Here is a 14,259-nt window from a genome sequence, read left to right as displayed (position 1 = left end):
TTTCGGAAAGCCATCAATCTCCTTTCCTCCATTTCATGATCACCGACATTTTCAACTTGAGGTTGACGAACCTCAGTGTGATGACTCCGACTTCCAGAGTGATGGCTACCCTCACCCTCATTGTTACCTACTTCACCTTCTTCCTGGGAAGGAGGTGGAGAAGGCGTAGCAGTGTGAGGAGGAGGAGTGGGTTGCCGGTTCACGGGCCTAGGACCCCTCAACGTCCTCAACTCGGTCATCATCGCGGCCATAGCAGTCCGCGAGTCTTCATTTGTCTTTAACAAATTTTCATTGGCTTGCCTGCTAGCAGCCAACTCTCTCTGAACGGCTGCAAGAGCTTCAGCCACGGGATCAGGCGGTACGCCCGTTGCCCCACGGCCACTTCTAGGCCTCACAAGAGCAGCCAAAACAGGTTCTGGCTGAGCATTGGTGTTTGATGGTCCGGGGTTGTTTCGGTTCCTCGTCATGTCACTACACATGTTACACAAAGAAGTGAGTTGATCAGGCCCACACTTAGTGATCACAAATGCAATAATCATACAGAGTACTAAAACAACTATAAAGCATCAAACACTAAGCATACTCAACAATAGCTAACAGTTATTCCCAACGAAACTGCTCTGATACCATAAAATGTAACACCCCGTTCTAGAACCGGTTTGTTAACATCGCATTATGATATTAAGCGCAGTTACAATCACATGGGTTCAATTAAAATCCGGATAAATTTTTCATTTTAAAACATGCCGAATTTATAATACCCAATTTCGTGATCATAACCGTATTACCTTGCGGAATCAGATAAACCAAGCTTAACATCATGTTCTTATTCCATTTTTAAAACATTAATTTACTTCTTATTTATTTCCCAACTTCTACTATATTGTAGATCTCTTCGTTAGCTACGCGTGGTTTCAAACCGCTCCTCATTTGGAGCTCTGTAGCTCAAGTTATGACAATTTTACTAACTCAGGTGTATGCTGAAAAACTACGCGGGTAGGGCGCTTAAGCTCGCTCCAGGGCGCTTAAGCGCCCACAGACAGAGGGAATTTACATTTTTTAGCCACCAAGGGCGCTTAAGCTCGCTCCAGGGCGCTTAAGCGCGCTACCTGGGCGCTTAAGCCCCCATTTTGGGCGCTAAAGCCCCATGCGGCAGAAAGCTTTTGGTCTTCACAGGTGCATCAGGGCGCTTAAGCCCCCTCATGGGCGCTTAAGCCCCCTGAGCAGGCTTAAGCCTCCATTTGCAGGCTTAAGCCCCCTCTTCTGGGCAATTTCCTATACTCATATTTTTCATGCATCTTTCTTGGGGAATCAATCCTACACATTTTACAACCTATTTAACAAGCTTGTGATATCCCTATATCATTGCTCAACTCTCATCCTCTCATCATTGATTTAACGGAAATTGGGCAGCATAATCTTTGTTTTCTCAACGTTTCCCAACTTAGCACAAGGTACCTAATTGACTTTCCAGCTCAACATATCCAATACATAAAAATACATTCATGCATTTAACTTACAGTAAGCATCATACACCAATATCTTCATTACTTACAATATTACATCATGTCTTAATTACAAATCTCATATACATGCCAAAGGACTTAGCTACAAAATGAACATGATCAAAGCAAGTAACCCTGTATCAGATACCCATTACTACTACAATGATCATGCACTAAGTCCTCCAAAATACATCATGTGGCATCAAAATATACATATACCAATGCTAAATGGCATGCAACTCAACATGTCCAGCTATCAGGTACAGTCTACTCACGCTTCTTGCCTCGATCAACCTCACCTCTATCAGTACCTGAAATGATGCCCCACAACACGGGGTGAGATATACGAATATATCACAGTAAACCAGAGGTCCTTGGAGATCACTCCACCCTAAGGTTCACTTTGATGTACACATAATCATAATAGCTTAACACATTCTTATCCACAAGCATCACATGGACTTCCAAGAGAGATCCACTATGGGCTGTTTCTCTTAGGCTCTTACCACATGGAGATCCACATAGGGCTGTTTCCAAGGGAAGTCCTTTCCTCAATCTATTCCAAGAGAGATCCTCAAAGGGCTGTTTCTCTTAGGCTCTTACCACATGGAGATCCACCTAGGGCTGTTTCCAAGGGAAGTCCTTTCCTCAATCTAGGAACCTCCAAGAGGGATCCACATAGGGCTGTTCCTCTTAGGCTCTAACCACATGGAGATCCACATAGGGCTGTTTCCAAGGGAAGTTCCTACCAATCATCCTCATCATAATACTATCACTCATAACCTCAATCACAATCCTCAACCATTACCTCATTCATTATTGCTACTTCTATAATCATTCCTCAATTACTCTTAAACAATCAAACATCAACCAATAATCATCAATCAATCATAACATGTATCAATGCATGAATCAATGCATGAGCATACAATCACTATCATAATTACATATCACATCTCATAAACCATTTCTCCTCAACGGAGTATGGTGGAACACTCAATGGGATCAACCACAAGGTCCAAAGGTTTACCTTGCTCTTGAGCTTTCCTCAATTGCACACAACCCCAAGGGTTGGTCACTCCACTTGGTCCTCTTGCCTCAATCCTATCAACACAAGGAATACAATCAAACAATGCTAACAATGCAAGGAAATCCATAGTTCCAAGCCTAGATTTCTCAAAACATCAAAGCATACTAAAATAACACTATAAACTCATTTCTACCGATTAAATGTCATTCCTAGCATTTTTCACAACATACTCTAAGCCTCATTCTTCCTTGAACATAGCCAATCTACTCAACATTTCATAAAAACCCTAAAACACTATTCATTAAACCCTAACCATGAAATTTTCCAAGAAAACAAGGTTCAAGGGTTAAAATCTTACCACCAATGGTCACACAATAGAGGAATGAGTGTTCCTCAAGCTTCCATGGAGGTAGAAACTCCCAAAACCCCACACTTCTCAAAAGGGGCGAATCTTTGGGGACCAATATCTCTCTCCACAAGGACTCCCACTCAAAACCAAGCTAGGATTATGAAAGAGGGGAAGATTTAGAGTAGTTTAGGCTTTTGAATCACCCAAAACGGTTGGGATTTGCTCCCACTAGGTTTTCCCTCCTTCTTCCTCTCTTCTCCCTCTCTTCTCTTCTCCTCCTTTCTGTTTGCTGTCGACGGGCAATGGGGGGGAATGGGTTCTTCTTTGTTCTTTAGTCACTTAACATAGGTTAAGTGACTTTAAGCGGGTATTGGTTCGTCTATCTATTCAACTCCATTAATTACCAAACTTTACCCAAAAGTCTGGAATATTATTCTAGGAATATTACTATTTTTATTTTTATATTTTGGGTACTTTCGCCAGTACCCATTTATACCCCTTAATTTTCACTGAGTACACTTTTTAACTCTAAGTGACTCAGATTCATTTAATTAAGTCTTTTACTTAATTTTACTCACTAAAACATGCTTAATTATTTAATTAAAATTAATCAATTAAATGCTTAAGTTTGGGATATTATAGGCACAAAATAAACAGATAATTTAAATAACAGAGATAAAAGAGTATATGAAGAAAGAGTTTGGTGTTTGTTATTTTAAATGACATAAATTATGTCATTTTAAGAAAAAGATAGACACAAAAAATAAAAATCATAAAATAGAAAGTACATGTTTTTTTTAATTAAATTTTTAAAATAAATATTTTTTTGTATCTGTCTCTCTTAAATTGATATAATTTTATTTCGTTTAAAATTACAAACACTTTTTCCGTAAACAAAACCCAGAATAGTGGTGAGAGTCAGAGATACCAAAGAGACCCGAAACGACGTAGTTGGGAACGACGAGGAGACGAGCGAGAACGGTGAAGAAGGTGGGTGTAGACAACTATGGCTTCCTTTAGCGTTATCAAAAATTGCAGATTCATATGTCTTCTTATTAGATATTAGATATAAGGGTAGTTTAGTATTTTAATGATATTCTAGATCTCTCTTTTCTGTTATGCTCTTCTATATAAGAGCTCACTCATTGTACAAATTAATTCACCACAATCAATGAAATTAATATTTTCTCTTTACTCTCTTTTACCTTCTAATATGGTATCAGAGCATTTTTATCCTCCATGAACGGAGATTCTGCTGCAATCACTATTTTTTTTTCTTTTCTTTGTTTCCTTTCTTCCGGATCTGATCTCCATTTGTGCATTTTTTTTTATCATCAGAGCTACTCTTTCTCCTTCCTTTTTCTATGTCCTAGATCTGTGATTTCTTCGTTGTTTTGGGTCATCTACTTCGGATTTTTATTTTTTGTCCAATGTATCTTGTTTGCCTGTGTTTTCCAGCATTCTCCAGTGATTTACGTTACAGATCTGTAATTTTTTTTTCCATTTCCTACTTCTTTTTCTCTATTATCGTTACTGTTACTATTTTTGTTCTGATCCTTCACCAGTGAGAAATCAACTCGCTTCTCCCGTTCTTCTTTGATTCTCAACTTGCGCCCCTTTGTTTCTGCACCTTCATAGAAGGCGTCATTCATTCACCGGCGTCGTTCGTGGCTGTTCTATTTCTGGTTCTTGTCTTCGTGCGACCTGTCAACCACCGAACCGCGTCGCTCCTGTCTTCGTTGGACCTCCATGGATCTTCTTCGTGTCTCCTTCTCCGGTCATCATTTTTGGCCGCATTTTTTTTCCGGTCACAGTCTCCTTCTCCGACCGTCTCTGCCATTCCAGATCGTTGACGTTTTCTGATCTGTGTTTTCTTCTTCTCCAGGTGCTTCTCGGTCGTGTTTATTTTCTAATATTTTTTTTCTGATCTGTTCCAGATCTGTCTCTTTGTTTTTTTTTCTTTTCTCATTTTGCAGGTTTGTGAAGATTCATGAACTATGGATGTTTTTGCAACACTGCTATTATTTTTGGTTTTTTATTTTATTTTTATTTTTTTGATGTACTGTTTCTAGCTTGTATTTGGCCACTTAGATTTTATTCCCACATTTGTTTGTGGTGTTACAAGTTTACTGATGTTCATTTCAGAACATTTGATTTTGCCGATGTCCATCTCGGCACCATTTAGTATTTTGTGGCTGATGTCCATCCCAGCCCTCCCTTCTTTAACTGATGTCCATACCAGCACCGTTATTTTGCTGAAGCTCATTCCAACACTCTGAAGATTTTGATTTCTCATTCAGGATTTTTTATTTGGTTATTATGTTTTCTTGGTTTTTCTTGTTCAAGATGGAAGTTCTCTTTGTTCACTCTCCATCTTGAGGGGAAGTATTAGATATTAGGTATAAGGGTAGTTTAGTATTTTAATGATATTCTAGATCTCTCTTTTCTGTTATGCTCTTCTATATAAGAGCTCACTCATTGTACAAATTAATTCACCACAATCAATGAAATTAATATTTTCTCTTTATTCTCTTTTACCTTCTAATACTTCTCAGTGTATCATTGCACAAGATAGAGAAACAAGAGAGAGAGTCACGAGTAATTGCATAATAAGATTTATATTTTTGTGTAATCATAAATTGTGAGGGAAGATAAAATAGATACGAGCTATAGTTAATTAGTTATCAATAAATATAAATATTCAAGTAATATATTATGGGTTCATTAAAGTCAAATTAATAACATTATAATTTTTTCATCCACTTCATAATGAAAAGTTATAAATTAGTCAAATTATTTGTATGAGGATGCCATGTTTTTAGTTCTGCCTGTGTAGTATTATTCGCTTCTTTCCACATGCAAAGCATTCAAGGGTGTCCAAATCGGCACAAATTAGTAAAAGGAACAGATGAAATAACACACATTCCAAAATGAAAATTGGATCAAGCAAGTCTTCTTAAAGAGATTAAACATTGATTCTCGGGAATACACACAACGGATAAAATTAGTATTCGTGTGGTACTGAGTATTTTGTTGCACATCCCTTAGAATAATTATACTTATTTTATTCACTCCTTTATTTTTAATGTCACATAAATTTATTATTTTTTATTTTAATAAGTGAAATCTAGATAATTTTATTTTTAAGTCATACATACATGTAATTATAACCTGATAAACGTGTTTCCGTAAATTACATATGTTTTTCTCTAGTTATGCCTTACAGAAGAAATAACACATTCCAAAATTTAGTATTCGTGTGGTACTGAGTATTTAGTTTAACATCCATTGAAATTAATGGGATTGATGTTTTTAAAAGATAATATTTATTTCCTACAGATATATTAGAATGTGAAATAATATAAAGAGAAGAAAGAAAAAAATATGAACCACATATATTTTTATGTGTAAAAAATAAAATTATCTCGTAAAAACACTAATCCCTAACTTAATTTTTCAATATATGTATTTAAAAACATACTTTTCTTCATTAAATTCAATAAATAAAACAACTTAAAAAACAATTTGGGAGAAACCAACTTCTCAATATATCCTTAAAAAAATACAAAATACAAATTATAGAGTATGTTTGGGAGAAATAGATTTCGCAACATGTAATAATAAAAAATTCAATTTAGGAGAAATTAACTTTTCAACGTGAAATCAAATAAGAACATTTTGGAAATTATCAAATTAAATTATGCTAATTTCGTAAAAGTAAAAAGGGTCTAATTAACTCTGCCCCCCAAAAAAAAACCGTTTCCTTTATTATAACATTATATATAAACTGCAAGGACATCAATTATTTAAAAAAAAAATACACAAACATGTCGAAGACAGCCCCATAAATTGCTCGCGTGTAGAACCTGGTGTGAATCTAGGAATCCTCTGCAAAATCATTTTCTACCCTTTTAAGAGGACCAACTCACAGGATCCCTAAGTTGGTTGCAGCAGATAAGTGCTACAAAGCGTTTCTCTGGTTTTAGTTATCAAGTCCCTGGAGCTATTTGTTGATCCCCCATGTAGAAAGTCGTAGAATTATTGTACAATGGACAGATCCACAAATACTTACAAGGCACAAAATGCTGATCAACTGAACTCTGCTGCTCACATCCTGAATTAATTGAAGCAGGTTAGTTCAGCCTGTGATGCAGTCCTTTCTACAGCCAGCCACCACTCATCGTCTGCATCATCTATTTCTTCCTGCTTCAAGCACAGATTTTAGGGTAATAATATTCAATGTTATGTTCCGGGTGGACAAATAAAAATCTCTTTCAGCACAATCATGCTAGAGGTCAGTCATTTCTTGTGATAAAGCAAATTATACTGTCATTGAAAACACACTATCTCTAGCACTGTCTAAATAAAGGGCTGGGGATAGGGCTTTAGTCCTATTGTGGAACAAAAGAATGAGGGAGGCTAATGACAATTTTAATGTAAATGACAAGGTCCGAAAGTAAGATTAAGATGGACTAACCATTGTGCTTAGCTCTGTCTTGGTTTGCTTATTCTCCATATCCTCGACTACTCTTATAGCTTCTAGCCACCAGGAATCATTGGAGTTGTCCTCAACAGTGTCTTCATTCTGTAGAAGATTTTGTTTGTTGTTATCATCAAGTTGATGTCTCCTCTCATCATCTAGTGGCTGTTCATCACCTAACATTCCAGATGAACCAATTACAACTGAAGGGTCGGAGAACACATGAACTGGAATTTGTCGCAAGGGAGATCGATAACCTGTTCCCCATTAATTAGCATGTTAAAAGAGACTGAAAAATTGAGTGTCAGAAGTGTATTCAAACACTTGACTGAAAATATATTAACCTCTGCAGTCAGGATCATGACATTTCTGATAATAAACTGCCCTTCTTAGATCAACGACATATATAACTGGGTGAGTAAATCATCAAATGTATTAGTAAGCAGTAATCAGATCATAGAGAACAAAACGAAATGAAAGACAAGGTGCAACCATACTTCTACTTACAACAGAAACATGAGAATCGTCCCTGACTTTGCTAAATTTCTAATCATAATCATAATGCAAGGAATCTCTACCCAAAATGTCAAAAACTCATTCAAGAGTGGAGACCCATTAACATTCAGACATGGCCAAAAAGCAGTTCCAGGTAAAAAAAAAAAGTACGCATAAGTAAATGAGAACTACCAAGACAGTTACCATTATTGCTTTTATGCTGTCTGCCTATTCTCTCGCAGTATCTATTTTTTGTCATGCTGTAGACCATCAGTCCGAATTCCGAGAAAAAATACCAGCTGTGAATTTTTCCTATAATTGCAGCAAATTATCAATACAGTGAGGGGGTTATGCAGAAGCCTGAAGCTTGAAAATTTAGTAACATGAAACAGAATATCTGGAAGTTAAAATAAACGTGAGTGTGGATAAACCGATAAGCAACAAAACTAATACAACACCATGGAGAAAATTCCAGAATAAGGCTGAGAGGTAGGTTGTTTCTGGATCTGAAAGACCAGAGTCATGTAAGCATCTAAAATCTCAACTCATCAGTTGAGCTTGAGATTAAAGAGATAATATAATGTATTCGGAAGTGGTGAAGATAAGAAACTTCTAGTTACGAAAAATAAGCAATGCAAAGTCACAAGTACCTATCCAAATTTTTTCTTCAGTATGCCACAGAACTTTAGTTTTATAGCTCTGAGAAAGCAAGAAAAATTCAAAAAAGTAACAATATTTGCACGGACCTTATCATCACAAACATGTCATAGACTCCAAGCACGACTGATTTGGACCATAAAAAAAAATCAGTTGGACCAGAGTGCTATCCAACAGAGAGCATAGGAGTTTGTGAGGATTTGTGAGAATAAAATATGTGCAAGTATCATATTATAATTCAAAGTTGAAACAAAATCAAACTCATTAAATTGGTCCATTTACTTATACAAAAACATGCCTAAAGTCATTATTGCAAGCTTTGTCTAGTAGCACCTGGTATATTCCCGACAGAGGCAGCAGATAGAATAAATTTGTCCAGAAATGGAAATGGTGAATTTCCCATGAAGTACGTTGTTGAAACATCACTTGTGCAAGTATTCAATGTAAATTCTGGAGGAATTTGGCAGGAATTTCCAAAATTACAATTCACCTGTCAAAGTAAAATAAGTGATAATCATTAAGCACGTGAAAATATAAATTTCAAGGAAGCTACAATGATGTCCAGTTATAGGTTATTTGCATAGTAAAAGATTGTGATCAACAGATCAGTATTAAATACCAAGGTAACGGTCTAGGTTTGGTATATGCTAAAACCTATGGTCAGAAATTATATAATGACCCTAACTGGTAAATCTTAGTTAGAGATTTAATTTAAGGATTTAAATGCCATAATTAGATTCAGTGAGCGATTTCGAGTATTTTGACTGTAATCATGACTATGTTATGAACAGTGCGTTCTGCCGGAGAATTTACAGTTTTGTGAATTAACCGGTAGAGCTTAAAATGAGCAAAATAATTTTAGGAACATAATTTGAAAATTCTGATGACAAATATGAGTTCAGAACGAAAAATTGTATAGTCTGGCACTTTCCGTGAAAATCTCGTGAATAGTGTTTCTACCGGGTATTTTGTACTGCTGTTTAAGCAACCGGTAGAGTCCAGAAATAAATAATTGATGAAATAAGAATAAGAAAGTCCAATATATGCCAAGCAAGTCAATATAGGCCCAAGAAAATGATAAGTTTATAAGTTTTAAGTTTCGTAAGTAAAGGAAGTACAATTAGTGATGCACAGTGCATTTCGTCAAAAACGGTGCAAAAACCATACTGTGAATTATGAATATTGTTACTTAGGAAATAAAAATTAATTTAAATGACTTTAGAAAAATAAAAATATATCTGTAGCTTTAAGTTAAGTTCCGGGTCAATTAAGTAAAAATACGCGATAGAAAAACAACCGGGTAAAAGGGCCACATGTGCTTAAAAGCTTAAGTGACTCAAATGAGCACTATTCAAAATCAGCTCTCTCTCCTCTCTTCCTCAAAGAAGCCGAGCTGCACTTGGTGAAAAGGGGGGTAGGGTTTGGTTCTTCATTTCTTTGATTCTCACTCCAAAGTTAACCAAATCACAAGTCCCACTACTTGAAATCGATGGGAAACCACCCAATGAGTCCATCCCACCCATTTATTTGAGCTATCATTGGTTGTGTGAGGAGATATTTCCTTCCCCAAATTCGTGTACTATTCATCAAGAGGGCAAAATGAAGTTTTGATGGAGATTCTCTTGGTGTAGGTCTTCTAGGCTTTGGGTAGTTGATTTGAGGTAACAAACCTCTATTTCCATGATGTTGTTTTGATTATTTAAGTTATAAAATTGTGTATATGCCTTGGGTGGAAAAGCATGATGTGTTAAAATATGTATTGATGAGGAATAATTGATATTTTGATGTATAAAATGAAAATAAGCATTTGTATGTATGTAAAAAAATTAGAAAAAAATCCTATGATTTCCTCTACATGTTCGGCCATCATGGAGTGAGTAGGAGTTATTGTGGAAAAAATTATATTATGTATTGTGAAGGTATAGTGTGTTGGAAATGAGTGAAAATGGATGAGTTAGTAAGAATGCCTAAGTAAAAAGGACTTGGTGTCTAAACTCAAAATAGGAATTTAGTGGAAGCATTCCTAGGTGTTTGCAAGTTGTAATGAAGTAACGAAAATGCATTGTAAAAGAGAAGGATCTTTGGAAATTCCCCTTGTAGGATTCGACCTATAGGGTATTTAGGGACATATTTTGTACATTTTATTGTAAATAAAATGTGTTGTAACAAATTGTATAAAGGTGATGAGTTTTGAAGAAAAATAGCATGATTTATGTTGAAAATTCCTAAGGGAATGGTTGATTAAATTAAAGAACACCAACGGTTATAAAGAGGTCTAGACTTGTGTGTTGGCATAGGATTGGCGAAAATGCAAAGAAAGGAAAATAAGCGATAAAATGTATGCTTATGAAATAATTATGGTATTGCATCATTTTATTGATGCATTGTAAATTATTCTCTAGGTGTGCCTAGGGATTGAGAAGGATCGGGAATCTCTTGAAGCGATAAAAGTAACTTGTTCCACAAGTAAGCGTATTGGTAAAGCTTCAAGAGGTAAGCTCTATGTTTAAGGAGTCTTTTCCTGCTTGAGTGCTCCACCATGGTTAGTGAACTATGGTTGGACTGAATGACTGTGATTTAGATGCTTTGTATAGATGCATTCATATAGAGTTATTTGATAACATGATATGTTTTGCTCTGATATGACTTCTGTAATATGATTTCTGTAACAATCTCTGGCCATTGATTGTATAGTACCCGGACGTCCGCTTTGGGGTCCTCCCTCGGGACTGATGGTGTACTCCTCTGATATGTCTGGTTCCGCTTTGGGGTCCTCCCTCGGGAACACGTGCGTTGATTTCCGCTTGGGGTCCTCCCTTGGGAATGACGGCGCACATCTCTGATATGATATGGATATATGCTCTGTTCTGTTATGATATCTGTTATATGTTGTATTTGTATACTCTGTATCTGAATTTCATGCAGGAGTGAGCCAGGGGTATGGAGAATTCTCTATAAACCTGGAGCTTATTGAGATTTGTAATCTCACCCCTCTTTGGGGACACATTTTCAGGGGCCCAGATTTCCGGTGAGTCCTCACTAGGCAGGGACACGACACGTGGCTGAGGCAGTTGACAGACCGGATTTTGAGTGGCTGTAGGCTACTACCTTTTTGAAGTGTTTGATGTATTTTAGTATTTTCGCATTTGATGGATCATGATATTGATCCTTTATTTTGTATATGGCCTGTATATGTTTTGTACATGTCTATCAGTTTGATGCATGTACATTTGAGTATTCAGGAACGTTATATGATGATGTAGTATTCAGATAGGTTTATGTTTTGATGGCATGCTGTTAGATTTAGTGGCACGGAGCCATGTTATGCATGCGCCCATGTATGGGTATTTGATTATATTTGGATATCTGGTATTTCTGAATTGATATGTTGTATAAACTGTTTATCAGGAAATGCTTCTGAGTGGGATTGGAAAATCCCCAGTTGTCCGATTTATAGAGGAAACTCTGCCCGATTTTCGTTTACGCCGAGTAAGAATTAAGTTAGAAAAAGAAAAAGTTAGCTCATATTTTTGTAAGTTAAGTCTTCCGCTGTTTCTGTTTGTATCATATGTATGTTAATTGAACCGGCTCGAGACGGGGATGTTACAAATTACAGACTTAAAATGATAATTGCAAGGAAATAAATTTTATTATGTTGAAAGATATGACCACCTTCAAATTCTGAGTAGTAAATGTCTTGGAACTGAAGAAATAAATTTGATGCAATGGAATTTTAATAAATTTAAAACCCAAAACTACCTCTGTATCAAAATGCAGAGTCTTCACACAATCTAAGTCTGTTTTGCAGATCAGATGCTTTTCGCAATTAACATCCATATTGCAGATCAAGGAAGCCATGAACATGTCTTCTTCACCCTGTCACATAAAGACATCAAAGATGAAAAAAAACAAAAAAAAAAAGAAAAAGATTTGTGCAAAACCAATATAAGGCAGAATGTAGTTATAAATACTCTAGTTTGCTCATGATAATGCATATATTATTGGCTTTCCTGACTTTGAATATGATCCAATCATCCAATAACACCTGTTTGTGTTCAACGGGAAATAGTAGGTGATGAACTGACAACAATACATGCTATTATCCTTTCTACACTATATCCTAACCTTGGATATAGTGACTGATTAATTCCTCCAGAGGATCTCGCTATGTACATGTAACACCTGTTATTCTACATTCTCAATGTTCCAGTTCACTCCCATATTCTTTTCTACGCAAACTTATTCTGCAATACTGAAACTGAATATTCCAATTCTTCATAATTTTTTTTGAGGAAAACCCTTTCTCAATATAACTATGGGTTTTATAAGAGTTATGTTGTAGTAAAAGTAATTGTGTAATGTTATAGAGATTCGTTTTGCGTGCCGTAATTTTCTTTTTTTCTTTTTTCTTCAAAAAGTGTGGGCCTCACAAAATGTTGTATGTGTAGGAAAGTTTGTTGTGTCATGTTAAATGACAAATACAAACCCCTATAACTATTGATGGTATAATTTGAAATAGTGAAATTATATAAGAAAAGTACCATACCAAGTGCTTGCACTTAAATCGCTCTGTTGGTAGAAGAACTGCACTTTTTCCTGCCTTTGAAGATAGAAGGAGACGGAAACAACGATTCCGAGAATAAACAGCAGTATCCACAAAAAGTTGGCATGCAGATTCAGTGCTGCTTGAATCTTTCATCACAAACAATTTTTCGAAACTTCTATCTTTCCCCCTTTCGTTTTGAATTCTTGAGCATATCTGGTAATATGTCATCACAGAGTGACAATAGTTGATAGATGATACTTCTACAAAAGAAATATTGTAGAGAAGGTTGCGTAACTACCATAAACCTTCCTTTTTATCAGCTAACAATAACATTTTTTGAAAAAGTAATTTATATCGAACATTGATAATTGCTGAATTCAAATTATTTATAAAGTCACTCAATATGCGTGTGCATGTAACTGTAAAGAGAGACAGAGAGGACTGGAATCTTAAGAATTGACAGAAAACCATCCTAATCCAAACTTTATCTCTACTCGTAAGATGGAAAAAGATTAGTATACTTACTTCTGAAATGAATGCACCTGCATGAGAGTTATCCTTAAAAGCAGCCTTTGGTATGCGGATTATCAGATGACGAGAGAACTTCTCTACAAGTGCAATTAATAAGAGACGATAAGGATCATAACATGGGAAAAAACAGAACTGATGTCATAGCACCCGTTAACAATTGCTTCACTTATTAAAGATGAAACATGGAGAACGCCTCAGATCAAATGTAATTTTTTTTTCAAATTGATGAAGAAAACCTTGCAAAAGAAATTAGAAAGTGCTGAAGGTGTCAATTGGTTCAAAGGTAAAGTCCTTAGCACTTGGCACAAGGACTTGGGTTAGATTCCCCCCATCACCAAGGACGGAAGGCTTTAGGGAAAGGAGAAGATTCCACATATTGTGAAACCACACCAATCCACCAAAATATAAAGTAATTAAAAAGAACAGAAGGGAGACAGGTAAAGGCAACTTAAGCATCTTAGGGTCAACTAGACAAGACATGCAATCTTTATAATGACCCTAACTGGTAAATCTTAGTTAGAGATTTAATTTAAGGATTTAAATGCCATAATGAGATTCAGTGAGCGATTTCGAGTATTTTGACTGTAATCATGACTATGTTATGAACAGTGCGTTCTGCCGGAGAATTTACAGTTTTGTGAATTAACCGGTAGAGCTTAAAAAGAG

General features: G+C 36.0%; 1 protein-coding gene across 1 annotated transcript; it reads right to left on the bottom strand.

The window, feature by feature from the left end:
- Positions 1–6,616: 6,616 nt before the first annotated feature.
- On the bottom strand, positions 6,617–13,731 carry LOC133299245 (uncharacterized; the record flags this gene model as incomplete). The annotated part of the gene is made up of 8 exons (XM_061498683.1): positions 6,617–7,090; positions 7,362–7,621; positions 7,709–7,774; positions 8,064–8,171; positions 8,850–9,006; positions 12,276–12,392; positions 13,063–13,275; positions 13,588–13,731. Coding segments are annotated over 8 exons (1,152 nt in total), but the record flags the coding sequence as incomplete, so codon positions are not given.
- Between the last annotated feature and the right edge of the window lie 528 nt (positions 13,732–14,259).

The sequence above is a fragment of the Gastrolobium bilobum genome, unplaced genomic scaffold (assembly GCF_033153095.1).
Source record: "Gastrolobium bilobum isolate Gb01-03AN ecotype WA unplaced genomic scaffold, APGP_CSIRO_Gbil_v1 utg1199601, whole genome shotgun sequence".
In the NCBI taxonomy this organism is placed as follows: Eukaryota; Viridiplantae; Streptophyta; class Magnoliopsida; order Fabales; family Fabaceae; genus Gastrolobium; species Gastrolobium bilobum.
Note: the sequence above shows the minus strand (reverse complement) of the source record. Positions and strands in the feature narration are given on the sequence as shown.